Source organism: Cottoperca gobio, chromosome 13 (genome assembly GCF_900634415.1).
Source record: "Cottoperca gobio chromosome 13, fCotGob3.1, whole genome shotgun sequence".
NCBI classification, from domain to species: domain Eukaryota; kingdom Metazoa; phylum Chordata; class Actinopteri; order Perciformes; family Bovichtidae; genus Cottoperca; species Cottoperca gobio.
In genome coordinates this window covers 12704897-12723093 of record NC_041367.1, presented here as the reverse complement: position 1 = coordinate 12723093, position 18197 = coordinate 12704897, and the positions used below count along the sequence as shown (strand labels likewise).

The 18197-nt window shown below is 44.1% G+C and overlaps 1 protein-coding gene across 5 annotated transcripts in view; it reads left to right on the top strand.

Moving 5' to 3' along the window:
• The window catches only part of schip1 (schwannomin interacting protein 1), a 197548-nt gene that overhangs the window by 159416 nt on the left and 19935 nt on the right, over positions 1-18197 (top strand). For 2 of the 5 annotated variants that reach the window (XM_029446941.1, XM_029446942.1), the window contains exon 9: positions 3550-4356. In XM_029446941.1, coding sequence (XP_029302801.1) covers positions 3550-4356 — 807 coding nt within the window. Of the gene's footprint in view, positions 1-158; positions 749-1485; positions 1852-3549; positions 4357-15991; positions 16320-18197 lie in introns of those variants that run through there. The other 3 variants (XM_029446944.1, XM_029446943.1, XM_029446946.1) reach the window with 3 other exon arrangements.

Sequence of the window (18197 nt, the reverse complement as noted above, 5' to 3'; positions counted from 1 at the left end):
CTCTCTCTCTCTCTCTCTCTCTCTCTCTCTCTCTCTCTCTCTCTCTCTCTCTCCTCTCTCTCTCTCTCTCTCTCGCTGTGGTTTGCAAGGTCAGTGGGTGCAGAAGGTAGGGCTTTAGTTGTGTTATGCCGTCGTCACTTTCTCCTCAGAGCTGTAGGCTGCGACAGAGAGCCGGGTTATAGAGAGAGAACCTGTGCATGCCGGGGAGCAGCAGCATGCTTGTTTTGCGCTTAGTTTTAAATCTTGTTTCTAGGTAATAACTATAGTAATAAAGGCCGCCTGGTTGTGCGAAAGCTCTAAGACGTGCCCACAATATAAGGGGACTCACTTTACAAGGAGCATATTCATTTTCCAGCTGACGTGGGAGCGAGAGAGCGCAGGCTGGACTGTTGGTTGGGCATCTGTGTGTGTGTGTGTGTGCCGGGGAGGAGAGGAGAGGAGAGGAAAGAAGCGGCGTTGACCTGCTGGGATTTTAAGACATCTACGTTATTTTGTCCAATCAGGCAGGACTCAAGACTCCTCGGTGGTCTCCTCTGTGGACGGACTAAGCTACACACTCAGAGCGATGACTGTACTGAATTGTCCACCGGCTCTCTGTAATTTCTCCAGCGAAGCCAACCTCACCGCCACCCGCCCTTAAAATAAAGCTGCTGTGGGACAAGTCAGCACCGTCGCCGTTGTCTAACAGCTGGGATTTACACTTTGCAATGTCTTGAGACGCGACGGGGAAGCTACAAAGATGATGACAGTGAGTATCGACTCGTTTAAATGGCACCGGTGTTACATCAAGGCTACTTTTAGCTCGTCTCCCGGGGTAGGTTCAGTGCAGGCGGGGACTTTAATGTTGTCTGATAATAGGATATAATGTATCTGAGGGGGTCACAGCTGTAGTGGGTGTCATCCTCCGTGTGATAGTGTGATGTTAGGCGTTTCTGTCACCGCTGTTGCCGGGGGAATAGCAGGTGCCTCCTGGGACTTTTTGGGAACATTACATCATATGAGTAGCTATGAATGACACATTAAGGAAATGAATTATCGTATTATCCAAATGGTTATAACAATATGTAATTTCAATCAAATGTCAACCCTTAAAATATATCATAGCCTATATGTTGCCAGATGTAATCATGCAACTGTCATGCGTGCTGAAATACCACTTGGAGTAGCCTAGGTTTGACGCACGCAAAGACTGGGCGTATGCTATGATGCCCCTTTGCAAACCACATAGAGAACAACGGGCAGAGTTTGGAGGGTTTGCCATAAATTAAACGCCCCCCAGACACCCGCCCGGCTGCGGGGTGGGGATCCGTGCAGCTGTCAATTTGCATGTATTTCGTGGCCAAATCCAGCCTGTATGGTCTGCCTGGCTGCGCGTTAATCCCACAGTGGATCAGCTTTACCGCTCCAGCCTGCCGTCTTGCTGCGCCTTCCCCTCTCTCTCTCTCTCTCTCTCTCTCTCTCTCTCTCTCTCTCTCTCTCTCTCTCTCTCTCTCTCTCTCTCTGACACACATACTTTAAATGATTACATTATTCTAATGGGCCTCATGTGACCATCATGTTTTGACGCGATAATATCTAGAAACCAAAGCGCTTGTTTTGGAGGCTGTACAAATCGGGATAACAGTTCAAGAAGAAGGATCGGTGACCGACATTTGAAACGCGATCGCAGTTCGGATACTCCGCTGCTTCTATTTAGCGGTCTTCCTACTTTGGAGAGGAAAACTCCACCCGGTTCCTGAATCCGGGGTTGTATAGCACTTGAAGGGTGACAAAGCCGAGATGACAGGCTGGCTCACACACCACAGGGACTGGTGACCGTGTGGTGATCCAGCGCGTTTCATGAGCACGTCGGTAAGGTTGCTACATTGATATATTCTACCATCTGTGCTACATTTTAAAGCCTAAACATTATCTTTTTTGAAATTCGCATAATCGTGACTGTGTTCATGTTGTGTAAAATACCAGGTCTAAGCGATTTCAGAGCATTAGGCCATAAGTAGGCCAGTAATGTTGTGTGCCCTTAAGTCCTCCCTCTTCAGTTGTAAAACCAACAGGGGCTCCTGGGGTTTCACATGTCAAGAACCCACAGATTGTTGGAAATGATCCCTAGGAACTGAATAATTGGGTTCTGTACATGTTAGAGACTGAGGGGTAACAAGCTAAACAGTAGTCATACATTCTGGCACTGGTCTAATTCATGAGTGATTTAATAATACTGAAATGTAACTCTCCCTCTGAGCACCCTGGAGGTCCCAACACCCCAGTTGCAATGCAATATGTTACCAATGCTGTTTTTCATTAACATTTACATCGTTGTAACTATCTAATGACACCTTACCAAGGCAAAATATGGCTTTTATGGCCCCATATGTGCAGCTAGTGCCATCTTCATCCCTGCAGCAGCTTCACTTCTATTCTCTTTGATACGTTAGCATTTCATGGAAAAATGCAAGCTCCTCATCGTAGAGTGGCTTATGTCTCTACATCGCATCAGCAATTTGTGTATCTGGTCTCCAAGATGCTGAGTCATATTGCTTTGCCCAACATAGATATTTTCTGCATTGTGCTTTGACGTCAACAGCCAGTGTCTGCACAGGTGTGGTCTAGTAGCCATAACTCAAGAAAGCTTATTATAATTCGGTAATACTGTATAGCAGTTTCACCCTCTCAAGTGTTGTGTAAAACTACTGCAAGTCGTAATGGTCTAAACCAGTAATTAACACTCTTTATAATGAATTTTTCATCCAGAGCAACTCTTAATGTGGATCACGTAGGACTGTGTCGTTAATTTCTCTTTACCCTGAGAGAAATTTAGCTGCTCCTTGCTTTTCATTAACTTTTAAAAGGGGTGTGAGGTGCTATGATAATGCGCTCCTGTGGAGAAAAAGACTGATAACTCGGCAAGAGAAGACTCAGGTCAGGTGGAGATTTGTGGTAGGTTGTAAACAACGCAGACGTTTTCATTAGCCGTGAACTAATCAGTCAGGCGGTGATTGGGTCTCTGGAGCAACACAGTCAAGGTTAGACAAGAACTCTGGACTCATCTGTCCGTGTCACAGTTTGGTGTAGTGTGTATTGACATGTCAGTGTCACTCACCTCTCACAACACCCTGTATTCTCCCCGTGGTGCTGTACAGATGTAACAGTGGGTGGTGGGATATTATTCTGACACATCTAGCCACACGGACACCGCCTTCGCTGTGTGTGTGTGGAAAGTGTTGCATAAGCTCACAAACACACACATGTACACGTTGATCAGTAAGCATTGTCTAGTAAGACTGGGAACCTTTGGAGCGGTACAGTTGTGCAACCGAAGACTAGACAACATGTCCAAGAAAGACAGAGTGATTGGAAAATTCTGTGTCAAAAGGAAGTTCCTGCAGGACAGGAAGTGCTTTGTGGTTGCCGGTCTCAAACCACAACAGTGGTGTGACTAAACTAAGTCTACACACTTCCCTAAATTCTCTTTTCATTTTCCTATTCTCTTTCCCTCAATTTTTTTATATTTTTCTCTCGATTTTAAACTTCTCTGTTCCTTTGTCGTTGCAGGATTACCGGGAGGATGGCATGGACCTGGGGAGTGATGTATCCAGTCGCTCCAGCTCAGAGTCCAACTCCAACAAGGTTACACCTTGTTCCCCTTCTCTTGACCTGGCCACTTTGGAGGACTACAAATCCTCCCCCTCTCTGGACCTGGTCACCTTAGAGGACTATGAGGAGGACGAGGACTACCAAGAGTATAAGAAGAAGGTGATAGAGGAGTGGGAGAGCGAGTACGGAGAGGACTACACCTCTCCACAGCCTCCTGGGCAGGAGGAAGGCGGAGGAGGCGTAGTGGGGGTTGACGTTCTTGGCGAGGGCTACAGGAAGACCGTGAACAGTCGCAGCCTCGCTGAAGAATTCCAGGATGTGAAGACCGTTCCGCCCCTCCCGGCTCCCGGGCGACACACTGCCACCTCAGTTGCAGCCGTCCCAGAGGAACTGAAACAGAACGGCAATCTGATTTTGCCCAGGAGCCACCAGCTCCACTCCCCCGGTACAGCACAGGGCGGCACAGGGACTCCCAAGCCCCGCCACCGAAGCTCCAGTCAAGGCAGGGGGAGCCGCAGCACCAGCGGGGGTAGTGCTGGTGCTGGAAGTGGAGGAGGAGGTAGTGGAGGGACTGGAGGGACTGGAGGGACTGGGGGACGGATGGGGGGATACAAAGAGGACAAGGGTGTAGAGGAGGAGCCTCTGCCCACCATGGACTGGGCAGCCCTTGAGAGACACCTGGCTGGGCTGCAGTGCAGACAGCAGGAGAACCAGAACCTCAACCACAACCAGAACCACATCATGGGCAAGACCACCTACACCTCCGTAAGTGTCTATTTCACTTGTTGTTTTTGTATGTGCCTGTGGGGTTTTCTGCTTAGCCTGCGTGTCAAAGGTTATCTCACACAGTGTTCCCATGCTCCGGTGGGCATCTGTAATCCAGCAGTTATCTGTGCCAGATGGACCCTGGAAACATGAGTTTAGGTTAGCTGGGGTAAGGAAGAGGGATTAGTTTGCTAATATAGCGCTAAGCTATGTGGCCCAGCTATCAACCTGACCATCATGGAACTCTGGGCCACATAAGCAGATTGATTGAGAGAATATCTGTCCAACTGTGCAAACATTATTTGATGACTTTGGACAGATCATTATTAAGTAAATATCTGTTGATGACCTTTCAGTCTTGTACCTGTTTAACCTCATTTAATTGATTAATTAATCATTGTTGTGGCTATGTGGTGTTTCTACCAGAAGAGGTCAGTGTTGCATTGACGTTCTGCAGAGAGCCGCTGCAGGCCTTTCATGCCACACCAGCATCTCAAGCACCAAAGGCGGTTATGGTTAATTTACAATCTCGTGACATCTCTCAGTTTAAATCAAAATCCTTGCCGCAGTTTTATGGTTTATTGTTGGTCTGTGGGTCCAAAAGGGTGTAGCTTTAAAAATGTTTAGGGAGGAGCAGGAGAAAGAAATTGTTTACAGCAGCCACAGTTTCAGTGCAGAGTCTTTAGTGCTTGTGTCACTGGATAAAACTAAGCGAGAGCAAATGTGTGTTTGAGAAAGGGGCATTGATGTCCTCTTTTGGTATGCAAGTATCCAGACCTTTTCCTTAGTGCACACAGACAATGGCTGCAGCCAGTGCCATTGTGAGTGTGTTGTGTGTCTTTGTTTGTCTGTCCTGGAGGCCCCCTCTGTCTCCCTGAGGCATGTAAGGAATGCAGCGGGAGAAGTGGGGGATGAGAGGAAGGAAAGAGGGAGGAAAGGACAGGAAGATGGTATCTTTAGCACCAGGCAGTGTGTGTGTGTGTGTGTGTGTGTGTGTGTGTGTGTGTGTGTGTGTGTGTGTGTGTGTGTGTGTGTGTGTGTGTGTGTGTGTGTCAATGTTCATTACCTGCTGTCCGTCTTAAACGAGAAGGTCACCTCTTGGCTGGCTTTAGTCTGGGGAATGTCTGCTCTGTCTCCGTCTCTCTCTCCCTAGGCAGTGGGCTGTGATATAATTGACCTGGGTGGAAGAAAATCTCTTGAAAGAGAGCCTCTGTCTCCACATGCAGCCACTTCTGCACACATTCACCCACATGGTGTCTCACATGTGTGTACATGAAGGTACTGTAGACTAGGCCTGGTGTGTTTGATAAAGATAGCCTGGTCCAGATGCTGATGAAGTGCCACAACTTCCAACTGTCTCTCCGATTACAAGGAAAAACCAATCGTCAGAAAGAAACAGGTCTCAGATTTTGATGGCCCTGAGTAGATAGGAAATTAGAATTAGCCGGGTAATCCCATGTGAGCTGGAGATATACCAGAAGAGACCGGAGGCACAAACTCATATCCTGGACAAGCCCACTGCTAAATACATGTAAGTGCTGTTGCTACACCTGTAGAGCAATGCCTATAGTATGGATCATGTCATACAATCCCTCACTGAAGGTGTAATTCAACCTTTTGTTTATTGCACATGTAATTAAAGAGGACAACGCTCGTATTGACCCTCTGCTAACCTGCTAACAAGAGCACAAAAGCAGTCAAGTGTTGATTCAGGAACTGAGACATCCCTGAAGTCTTTCTATGTCAGGGGGCATCTAAAGTTTCTTAATTCTTAAATTTGCAGGATTTAGCAGACACCCTGGAGGAAAGGGTCGTCTGGTGCTTTTAAAATGTTGTTAAATATTTAGACATCCACTCAAGCGGGAGCCCGCCAGCGAGATGATGCGTGTGTGGAGGGGTCTGTCTGTCTGGGATGTTGCTGGACTCCAGAGGGACAGAGATATTCATGCTTCAGTAGAGCTTCAAAAGCATATGTGCTTTCAGAAAGACGGGGACACAGTGAAGCTCAAAGCTAATAATCTGTAGTGGCCGTGCCTGGAGCTGGGTTTAGCTGGTCTCCAGTCAGTTGCACTACAGCTACAGTACAACACATACACACACATATGCTTTTATATAAGAAAATATTGAAATATAGTTCAGGTAAGCTGTAATCAGATACGATACACATGCACAGTCACTAGCATTAAGATCTCTTCCTGTATACTGGGTGTGCTGTCCACATCTCCATGGCAACAGTCCATTTTGCACTATCTGGTTGAAGACGAGGTTGATTCATAATACAGGACAGTCTGCTGGTCTTCATTCAAAAGCTCAATTAGTTACATTTAAAAGAATAGTTTGACATACTCTTGTACACTGTGAAATGAAAAGATTACCATGTATGGTATTATGAAGCTACAGCCAACAGTCGGTTACCTTAGCATAGCATACATAGTGGAAACAGCTGCCCTGGCTCCAAAGGCAACACAATCCACCTACCATCCTCTAAAGCTCCCTTTATATCATTTCTGTTAAATCCATCCAAAGATTAGAGCTGCAGTGTTTAGTCGACTAATGGTTAGTCGATTGACTGAAAAATAATCGGCAACTATTTTGAATATCGATTAATGTTAAAGTAATTTTTCATGCAAAAATTGGGTTTTCAGCCTCTGAAATATGGACATTTCATACAAAACTGAATATCTTTGGGTTTTGGCCTGACAAAGCAAGACATATAAAGACATCTGGAATGGATATTCTTTGGCCAAACGATTAATCTATAATGAAAATGATCGTTAGTTGCAGCACTACTTTAGATTCAACATTTTAAACATTTTAAGTCGAGTGGCATTGATTGTTCACCATGCAATGACATGTGTATTTGTGCTGTAGGTCTACTTGTAGATTAGCACTTTGTAATACTTGGGTAATGGAGCTAGTATGTGCCATAGAAACCTTTACTTAACCTGCATGTTATTTCATTGTTGTATTATTGAAACAATCATATTGGTGCAGGTGTGTTTAGTTAGTGTGTGGTTTCTGGCTGCTGTAATCTCAGTGTCTGCCTGCAGGCTGTGGGTGTTAGGTCAGGAGGATTGAGGGGCATGCTGACCTGTTTCTAATTTGTTTCTAATTCTAAACTCTGGAGTCGCGTGGCAGAGAGAGGGTGCCCACAGGGACCTCAAGTACACTCGGTGTAACACTACCCCTAACCCTCCGTTTTGCTCCGCATCCCTAAAAGGCAAACAATAATATTATTCTGAGCCGGTCTTGAGGTGAAAAAGGCATGATCGGGTCGGTCTTCATGTATGGCTATCTGTACTCAGAAATGTACCTGTGTGTTGTATTAAATCCATGCCTACAGGCTGCTTCTTTTTCAATCTCAGAGTGCACACACCCCAGACTTACCCACACAATTTAAAAACACCCCATGGGCAAACTGTGGTTAGAAGATAGGGCCTGTGTTGAGACCTGCATGACCACTCCTACTTTAAAAGTTTAGAGAAGAGCTCTCTCTCTCTATCTCCCACACACACACACACACACACACACACACACACACACATATCATATCACACCAACACTTCTTCTCACAATACACGTATGTTACTCACAACAGATCAAGCTGCATCATGGGGAGTGGATGATCCTTGTTTTTGGAGCTTGGATTAAACTAGGAAATAAAAGTCAGGATATGTCAGCCTCTGCTGATCTTTTTTAATCAGTTTCTTGCAAGTCTCCAAACGTTATGTAAATGCTATACACAATTATGCATTGAATTAATGTAATTAAAAATGGTTTATAACAAAGCCACATAAATCCATCCGCCTTGTAGAAAGTTGAACAATTTCTAAATGTATAATCTCTGCTGTTAGGACAGATGTGAAGTTTTGTCTGTTTTTCAGGAGAAGTAACAGGTCGAGGAATATCTACTCAGTAGGAAAGTGCTGCTCAAACACTCCATATAAACAATAAAACAGGGCAAGAGCTGGCCCAAATTGTAGAAATGTGGAGTGCTCTGCCCCAGAAAAGCACTCAAGGGCTGTAGAAAACAAAACGATGAGAGAGAAACAGAGAAAAGAGCAAAGGCAGAGTGAGGTTTCTGTTTCTCTCTCTCCACTTTCCGCGCTCTGTGATTATGTACAAGTTTAGAAGTTGAACTGTGCTCGCTGCCGTCCACTAACAACCTAACTACTACCTTCACCCAGTAGAGGGAGAGAGGGCGAAGGTAGGAGAATGAAGAAATTGCAGGGTTTGAGAAGTCCTCAGTGCAGTTATAGTGGATATAAAAAGGCCAAAACAATAAGTATGAAGTAGTCACACTGGAGTTAGGTCCTTCATGGGGAAAGAAAGCAGGGAAGTGTGAAGTTAGGCGGGTAGCAGATAGGTAGGATCAAAAAGAACCTGTGGCGGAGGAGGGAGTGAGAGAAGGTTTGTGGGGTCAGAGGTATGGTAGGAATAAAGACAGCAGCGAGATAAAAAGGGTGGAAAGTTGAAGGAGTAGACATTCAACATAATAAATGATAAGGAAGTGGGAGGAGGGTGATGGGGGGCAGGGCTGTAGCCAGGTGTGCAGAGTCTCTTCTGAGGCTCCAGTGTCTGGTTCAGCCCCCTAGGCTTAACCACTGTTCCGTGTGTGTGTGTGTGTGTGTGTGTGTGTGTGTGTGTGTGTGTGTGTGTGTGTGTGTGTGTGTGTGTGTGTGTGTGTGTGTGTGTGTGTGTGTGTGTGTGTGAGCACCGGTACCAGCTGAAACACGCCCGGCCCTCTGCACACCACAGCTTACACACACACACTCTCCTTACACTCACTGCACCGCCTCTGCTTTAGAGTCAGGCAGTTTTCTATCTCCTGTTAGTCCGCTTGCTCACACTCACCTCACTGGATCAAAGGAAATCTTTTTCTTCTCGTGGTATCCTGACATTCTGCCACTGTCGGTAGATGTTTTTTTTTTCTTTTTCTTTTTTATCATAGGATTTCATCTCAGCTTAACCTTGGATACCCCACAGCCAGTTGGGCACTTAACTCAGGTAAAGCAAAATATTACATTTGTAGAAGTGTGCTTTCTGTCCTTTCTCAACATTACATCATGTACATGTGATGTGGCTGTCGTCAAACCAGGACAAAGATCAGACTCAAAGTTAGAAACATTGTTTGACAAAGCTTCCTAATGTAGTTATATCCTAGGGCACTACATTCCTCTGCTGTGAGATGTTGTCTTTTGAGTTTGTAAGTAACAGAAAAGTATGTCGAGAATGGAACATAAAGTAGAGCCAGCTGCACATCTGTCCATGCATCGCAGTTTCCTCAGAACTAATGTTTTGTGTGACCCTTTAACAAAGAGCAGGTTGATGCTGGCAGGACTCTGACCATATGTGGGTTTCTACTCGATAGCTCTCTATTTCTTTTTCTTTTCTGGCAAAGAAAGAATACCATCGCATATGCCGTGCTTGTGTATTTGAAACCTGTTTTAAATAGGCAAAGCGTTGTGCTGTACACCTGTTTTGAATGTTCCTTTACCTTGAGGTGCAGAGAAAGTTTGTGACACACCAAGCCGAGCTCAAAGAACTAGAAAAAGACCAACTAATCAAAATCTTTGCGTTGCCTCCGGATGCTTCATGTCACGTCAGGTCTTCTGTTAAAAGTTACACTAGCACACATCACAAAGACTGTAACTGACCCAGCATGCACATACAGTATACATGTGCACCTGCACTGAGGAAATAAGGAGGCTGACAAAATACAAAAACAAACAAAAGACAAATGTGTTAAGATGGTCTCGTTACTTGGAATACAAATATAGAATAAGTCAGATACAGCTGGCACTGTGACGCTTTGCTTTGCTCTGGCCTTGTCAGCCCATGGTCGTTTGTTTGTGAAAGAAGGAAAGAAAAGGCAGAAGCAAAACATTAGAACAAACTACCTTAAATGGGTCAAATCAGTTTGTCGGTTGGCTCTCTCAACATTGGCGATTCAATGTGTTTAATGAGCCAAATGTGCCTTATGGCCAACTCTCTGCTTGGTGTGTCAGGTAGCGAAGATATAGACTAGTGTTTGATGTTGAAGGGTATTTATAACTAAGAATCCCAGCGTTGATCTCATGGCCTTCAACTGTTGTTGTAAAGGAAAGTCAGTTTGACAAGTCGGGTTTGCTACACCATGTTTTGTCTAGATGGGGTAAGCACCTGCACACGCTCGTGTAAACTTTAAGATTGACCTGCTGGCTGCTGGGTGTACAAACTCTACATATAAACTGTAACCAAGGGAAACACAAAGAGTTATTAAGTCTGAAAGACGACATAGATAGGAGCGCTAAACTGCTCTTATCTGGTGTCAAAGTTCAGTTTAATCAGCTGCCTGATAATCTCTCGCTGTCACGTAAACAAACACAAAAACATACAAGCCTCTTTGCATTGATAAGTAATAATGACGCTATAGGTGTCCATTAAGTGAAAAAAACAGCTTCCTTTTTGTTCACTTGAGGTGGAAGGTTACTGAGGATTTTACCTAAATGATTCAGAGTTATGTCACCAGGAAAGCCAGCTGCATTGTGGGTAAATCAGATATCATAAATCAGAGTTGCTGCTATGATTGGAGATTAAAAGAATAACAGCTTACAGCTACACATTGCTCCACTGTTTGTCTGGTTGATCATCTTGATTGGTACACACAAACACACCCTTCCTCTGATTCATTCCAACCATGATTCACCAAGGTCTGAGAGTAAAACCCCTCTTCACCATGTGTAATATCCTGATCTGTCATGGAAGTTAGGCTCAAACTCATTTTACTACACAGTTTCAAATCTCCACCTTCTTCTTTTTCTTCTTTTCTTCTTCCTTTCTTCCATACATCCCCTGTCCGTACTACCATTCCCACTCGTGTTCCCTGCTAATTGTCCTCTTCCTCAAGCTGTCAGGAAGCATTATAGCCTAATGTTCTTTCACAGCCAAAAATACAGCAGGAGACCATTTTCCCTCCTCCGCCTGGCTCCCCCGATCCACCCTATGAAAACTATCAAAGAGGGGCGCAGGCTCTGAGTGGCAGAGCAAGCTGTGGAGGAAATGGGGATTTATGTAGCAGTAAGGAGACGGCCTCTAATGTTATAGCTTCATGTCAGTCCTAATACTGCACAGTCACTACAGAGCGGAGCCAAATACACACACACACAAACACACACTCGCACACAAGCCTGGCTTCAAAAGGAAGAATGGGGCTGAAGGTTTATTGCAAGAAGACAACAACAAGAGAGCGAGAGACGGAAATTGAGAAAGAGGGTTTATGTTTTCCAAGCAAGGAAGGATTTTAAACTCCGATCCATCACCTCTTTTCATTCAGGAATAAAGGGTTGAGTCAGTGGCCTGTGTTTGTGATTAGTGTGTTAGTGTGTTAGTGTGTGCTTGCGTGGCTCATTTGGGTGGAGCTGAAACATGAAACACAGGTCTTGGCTCCTAATTATAGTGTGTGTGTGTGTGTGTGTGTGTGTGTGTGTGTGTGTGTGTGTGTGTGTGTGTGTGTGTGTGTGTGTGTGTGTGTGTGTGTGTGTGTGTGTGTGTGGCTAAAAATACAAGACATATTTAAATCACGTCTGCACACCCACACAGACCCCAACAAACCAAGAGTATTTATGTCTCTGTGCTTTTGACTCTGTGGTGTGTGTGTGTGTTTGACAGAGAGAGAGAGAGAGAGAGAGAGAGAGGGACTTTGTGCCAGGTCATGCAGAGAGCTTCATCTGTTACTGTTGAGCACAGAGCATTTTTATCTCCTCACACTTATAACACTCAGTATAATCATTCCATCAGGTTGAAGTGCAGCTAATGATTATTTTCTTTTGTTAATCACCTAGTCTGTAAAATTTCAGAACATTTTGAAAATGCCTGTTTCAATTTTCTCAAGCCTCAGATGACATCTTCATATTCTTTCTTTTATTTGCCCAAAACACAAAAATATTCAATTAACTATCACATAAGGTAGCAAATGATATCTTAATTATCAATTAATCTGCCAATATTTTAATCAATCATTTTAGTCTATAAAATGTCAGAATCTTTTTTTTCACAGTGACAATATTTTGTTTATTCCTACCAACTGTTCAAAGCAACCTATTGATTAATGGACTAATAATTGTTCTACTGTAGAGTAATTTAATAATTGTGAGTTCCTTATCCTTATTGCTTTCCACTATTTATTTATCCGTAGTGAAGACATCACATAAACAAATCTAGTCCGTCTCAGCTGCTTATTATTCACTGTGTCTCCTGTTTCATAATGGACCAGTGTAATTGTTGGTCAGTAAGTCATTTACTCAGTTGGTATATAAATTTGTTGTGACGCATTTAAAGAAGTGAAGCAAACATAAAAGCAGCCTGGTGGTCACAGCATGCTCAGTCTTTTCACCACCGACTGCAGTCCTCATTAGAACAACCTCTGCTAGCTGATCATAAGACTGAGCGTGCACACACACACACACACACACATACACACACACACACACACACACACACACACACACACACACACATACACACACACACACACACACACACACACACACACACACACACACACACACACACACACCCACAGCACATGCACATGCACTCCCTGGCCTTCCACATCAGTTCCTCCCTGTCAGAGCAAGCTCATTACCGCCAGAATTTGGCCCTCACACTGAGCCAACCTGCTTTGCTATGCAGTGTTTTTACACTGGCACAAAATGTCAGCTCGCTAAAAGCATCTGTGCTTCCTTCTTCGTGCTGAGAAGGAGAGGGAGGCAGAAAAAAAGAGGGACGGAGAAGGAAGATGGAGAAAAGTGGTAAAGAGAAAGCCAATGTAGTTGCAACGAAAGGCCAGAGAGAAAGGAAAGGAGGAGTAGAGAGTAGCAAGGAGGCTGAAAAGAGAGGGCAAGCTGTTTTTCAGAGGAAGGGAGGAGGCGTCACAGCATGACTTAGACATGAGCTGTGCATGAGCTGTGTTACAGGGCATTATTTACCACCCACAGTATCATCTCCAACGTTCTCTATATCCCACTAAGTACAGTAGAGTGAACCACCATGTTATTCACTGTGTTATCAGTGACTTATGATCAGAAATTCATTATTTCTGTTTGCATCTATAAATATGGCCACGCAGCAAAGTTAAACACACAGAGCCTCACATGAGTGGGGTTTTGATGTGCGGGATGAGAGGAGGAAAACGAGGATGAGACGAGCCGCTCCAGTGCTCGGTGTACACTACAACACACCATCTCAACGAGAGTGACACACATAACAGCAATTTATTCCTGCTCTGTGCAGGAATAAATTACATATACCGTTGAAGTTTTGCATTACATACAGCATATGTTAGCAGAAAGAAAGTTGTTTTTAGATGTACACCCAGACAAACATTTCATAATGTGGGCAGTGTGTGGTAGAACTGCAGTCTGCCTGCTTGTCTCTAGTTAATAATCTTTGTTCTGAATTGTCTTTGTGCTGATTCAGGCTGCATACATAATCACAGTTGTCTGAGCTTTCTTACGGTTTCTGAGACTCATATTATTTGAGAATCAGCAGCTTCACACTGTAGAGTCTTGGTTGTGTCAGAAACTCTTTTATTTTCTCATGTGGACAAAGAGGTGCTGTCTCGATCTCCACCTCTGCTGTGACTCAGATTGTAACCTTGACAATCTTTATTTAAATCCATTTATCAAGTTCTAATGTATTAGAGTATAACTCAGCATAACCAGCAGAAACACAGCAACATAGACATTGGATAGTAGAAAAGATCCAGGATCCCTTGACTTGCTATATGTTTGACTCCCTTCACCAGCCACTTTTTATTCTCTGTCATTTCTCGCTTGGCTGTTTTTCCCCTACTTAATATACAGTATGCCTGTAAACTCCCCGTTGATAGCTTCCACTGTAAGAAAAACAAGTTTATCACTGGTCAATGTCATGCACAGATAATTGTATCCAAGGTTACTGTGACAGGATGGGCTCTGTTCCAATCTGCCCCAGATGGGCCCCACCAGAGCCAGTGATGTGCAGCCGAGAGATCAGAGCAGGGAGCTCATCGATCCACTTCCAGGTCATTAAACCCAAGAGTGGTCTTATCAGGAAAAGCAGCGTCACCCAACAGAGATCAATATCGGATAGAGAGATCTGGCCTGAGGGGAGGGATAAGATAACAGGAGGTGTGTGTAGCTAGCTACCTAAAAAAAAAGTAAAAGTAAGAGCTGAAACAGATGTATGATTTAATGCATCACAGGATGCCACACTCCCCACATTCTTGTGCAAAGCTGCTCCACTGTTTTCACGGGAGTGTTGACAGAGGAGGAAAATAAATGCAGTGCTGGATAAAACCTAACAAACTATGAAAGGTGGATGCATGCTTAAATAATTAGTTGATCAATCACTTACCCGAACAATAGAAATGTAATAAGTTATACTTTAGTAAGTGATTGAAAACTATGTAGCAAAAATAAGTCCAACTTCTCAAATGTGATGGTGTGGTGCTTTTCTGTGCTTTTTTTTATTGTAAATTGAATACAATTTAGTTTTCTCAGGGCTGTACAAATCAAGGAGTTCTGACTGACATTTTAAAGACTTTGAGTTATTGCAGCATTTCATGTGTTGCTCTTTCTGAGGTTTCTCTTTGTTTACCCTGTTGAAGGTTTTTTTTGGAAGGAGGGTTTGAGTTCTTCATTGTTCGAAGTGATGGTCTGACGATGGAGGTGTGGTGTATGCTGTTACAGAGTCTCAAGAAAACCTGAGGAAAAAATAGTATTTGTGATTTTGGGCTATATAAATACAATTGACTTGACTAAATGATTCATTGAAAACACAGATAATGTGATAATGCCACAATGCAAAAATCTCAAAAAGCAGGACACATGTTTACATCTCAGTGAGATCAAAAGGGAAAGGACAAATCAGAAAACAAAGCGACGGATTTATAACAGTAATGCGAAGAGGTCAGGATAGATGAATGGACTGGAGAGATGGAGAAGGGAGAGATTATTTGAGTAGGTTGGCCTGCGTGTGGATTATAGACCGGCCATCTGCCACTAGGATTTGAGCCCTACAAAGACATGCTATGCAAAGCCCGCGTACTACGTATACTTTTACACGTCACGTAACTCACACATCAGTGAACACATCTTTGCCTGAATAAAACTGTTAAAAACTGGCTACATGTTGGGTTGAGTAATAGTCTGACCTAAATGCCTAATGACAATAAATGCCAGCTTTTTGTACTTGACATTTTCCAAAACTTTGATCCGCAGGCCGCTTTTAGTTTAAGTCTTTATGTATTGCAGCATTCTATCTTTGTTGACTATTCACGCAGCACTATAGAGATTAAGATAAAGGTTAAGGAACAAAGTCACTCCTCTGCCCGTCTCCTCCTCTCTCTGTCTGGCATGACTTCATATGAAACAGCAGAATGACATTCCGACCGTGACCCACACCAACCTCACCCTCCCTCCCTTTTCCACCGTCCCCTCTCCCCAATGGCCAACCCTGCACACACTCAGCCCAACAGCTCCTCCCCCTTTCAGTCCAAACCAGACAGAAAAAAGCGACCGGGAGTGTACTCTGCTTTTTACTTCCCTCCCTCTTTTCCTCTCTCTCCCGTTCTCACACCCCTCCTCCAGTATCTCTCTCTCTCTCTCGCTCCCCTCCCTTTTTCGACGTTGGGGAAGCAGCGATCAGACCCTGTCGTTCTCTTTCAGCAAACAGACAGACCAGAAAACAATCAGAAAACAGAGATAGAAAGTGAGAACTGAATTGAAGGAGAGGCACACAGGAGAATTTATCTCTTTTAGTTTGGATCGAGGATTGGGTGGTATCCCCTCCCCTCCTCTCCTCTCCTCTCCGCTAGAACTGTAGGGCTGGGAATCTTATCCCAGTCCGGCTCCTGTTCCTGTTCCCATTCCCCCAGCTCAGCCAAGCTCCACTCTAGGATGCTGTGAAGGATGGTCCACCAGGAAAACTGTTCTTACAAGGTAGTTCTCAGAGCTTCACGACACATCACGTTCATTTCATTTAATTGCCAATTTCTTTGCCATTATGACGGACACAAGCTGATGTTGATTTTGTTGTTGTTTGCTCCACTGATTGTACGAATATCATGTTTGATCTCCTCAGTTGAGTTTATCGTCAATGTCATGTTGAAACATTGTTGCACATGTGTAGGAGTATTTCTCTGTTTTTTGTGGTTACGTGATTGTGTTGTGAATCTGATGGCTGGCTGGTTGCTAAGAGAGCACTTGACTCAAGGGAATAATGTCCTACCTCGCTTCCAACTCCTCCTCATCCAGCCTCATCAATCCATGTCAAGAAGGCATGAGGTGTGCTGCAAGTTTACAGTGTCGTGACTGCGCTCTGTGTGTGCAAATGTATTCTGTGCTTGTGAGTTTCAGGAGATTCGTGCAATTCAGTGTTTGTTGCAGACAAAATAGTGATAAAGAGAATTTAAATGTGAATGGTTGCTTGGAGGGTTGTGTAAATGTGTGCTTGCATGTTGTGTATGAGTGTGTGTGATTCGTGTGGGACATGTGACAGCCGTGTCCCACTTAATCTAACAAGGAATCGGGAGGAATGAAGGAGTCGTGATTAAAGGAAAGCAAGTACATCTGCTTTTCTATAACCAGCCCTGCTTGGGAAAGAAAGTCTGCAATGCAGTGGAGATGGAGGGTGGGAACAAGCAAGAGAGGTAGATGAAAGGCAAAACAGATGAGCTGAATATGCTGGGGGAGGCATCAAAGGGGAAAGATGGAGCTTCTTTTGATGGGGAGAACCAAGTAGAAGATGCAGGGAGTGATGTACGACAAGCTGCAAGGGAAGTGATGGAAACATGAGGGTCCTTAAGAGATGGATGGGCCTTGTGGGTGCACTAAGTTTTTTTTTATCAACATGTAACATAAAACCTTAATGTCCAAATTATGTCCTCCAACATTCCCTCACAGGTTTAAATGGAGAAGCAAGGTGTGTTTGCTTTGGAAACGTGATTGTTTTTGTGTATTTCAGCTTCGCTTTAGGACTTCTCTGGCTTCATCAACATTTATAAAAGATGATCTCTTGTCAGCTCTGTGTGCATGCTCTTAATGCTTGAGATTAGGTTTGGGAATGAACTGCCCTCTGGTCTCTGGTTTAGGATTTGTGCTGTTATGATAACCTCAAAAAGACTCAAATCATCTGACAAAACATTTGTATTAATCTTGGTGCAAGTTGTACATATTTGTATTTGCATGTCAGGAGGGTAGATCTGTTCTTGTGTGTGTGTGTGTGTGTGTGTGTGTGTGTGTGTGTGAGGGACGAGTTGTGTAACGGGATAAGGATTTCCTGCCATGTTTCGTGGTAGATAAAAGCAAGATGGAGCGACAGAAAGATTGCGGGATGGAATGAGCAGCAGATAAGCAGTGAAAAGTGACGCCAAAGGGCTAGTGGAGACAGCAGATCAAAGGCAGAGATGAAACAGTACCAGGAGAAATATTGACAACACAGGCTGAGCAAAATGAAGGACATAAGAGCGGCGTATGCCTTTCTGAGGCAACTGAGATGATACATTGCGAGGATGGAAAATACAAGTTATATCAGTTAAATTCAAGGTTTGGAAATGTAGGGAGATTTTATTAAAAGTTTATTGAGTACAGAGGGTGAGAAAGTGAATAAAGCTGAGGTGGCTGTAATGTAAGGTATGTACGAGAAAAGAGAGATGAAGGAGAGTGGTAAGCAGGAGCAGAGGGTTCAGGCTCTGATAACAGCGACTCTCTAGAGGCCCCTCAATTAGACTGGTAACCTGGCAACCGGCAGGCAGACAGCGCCCCTCACACACACACACACACACACACACACACACGCACACACACAGAAGGATGGAA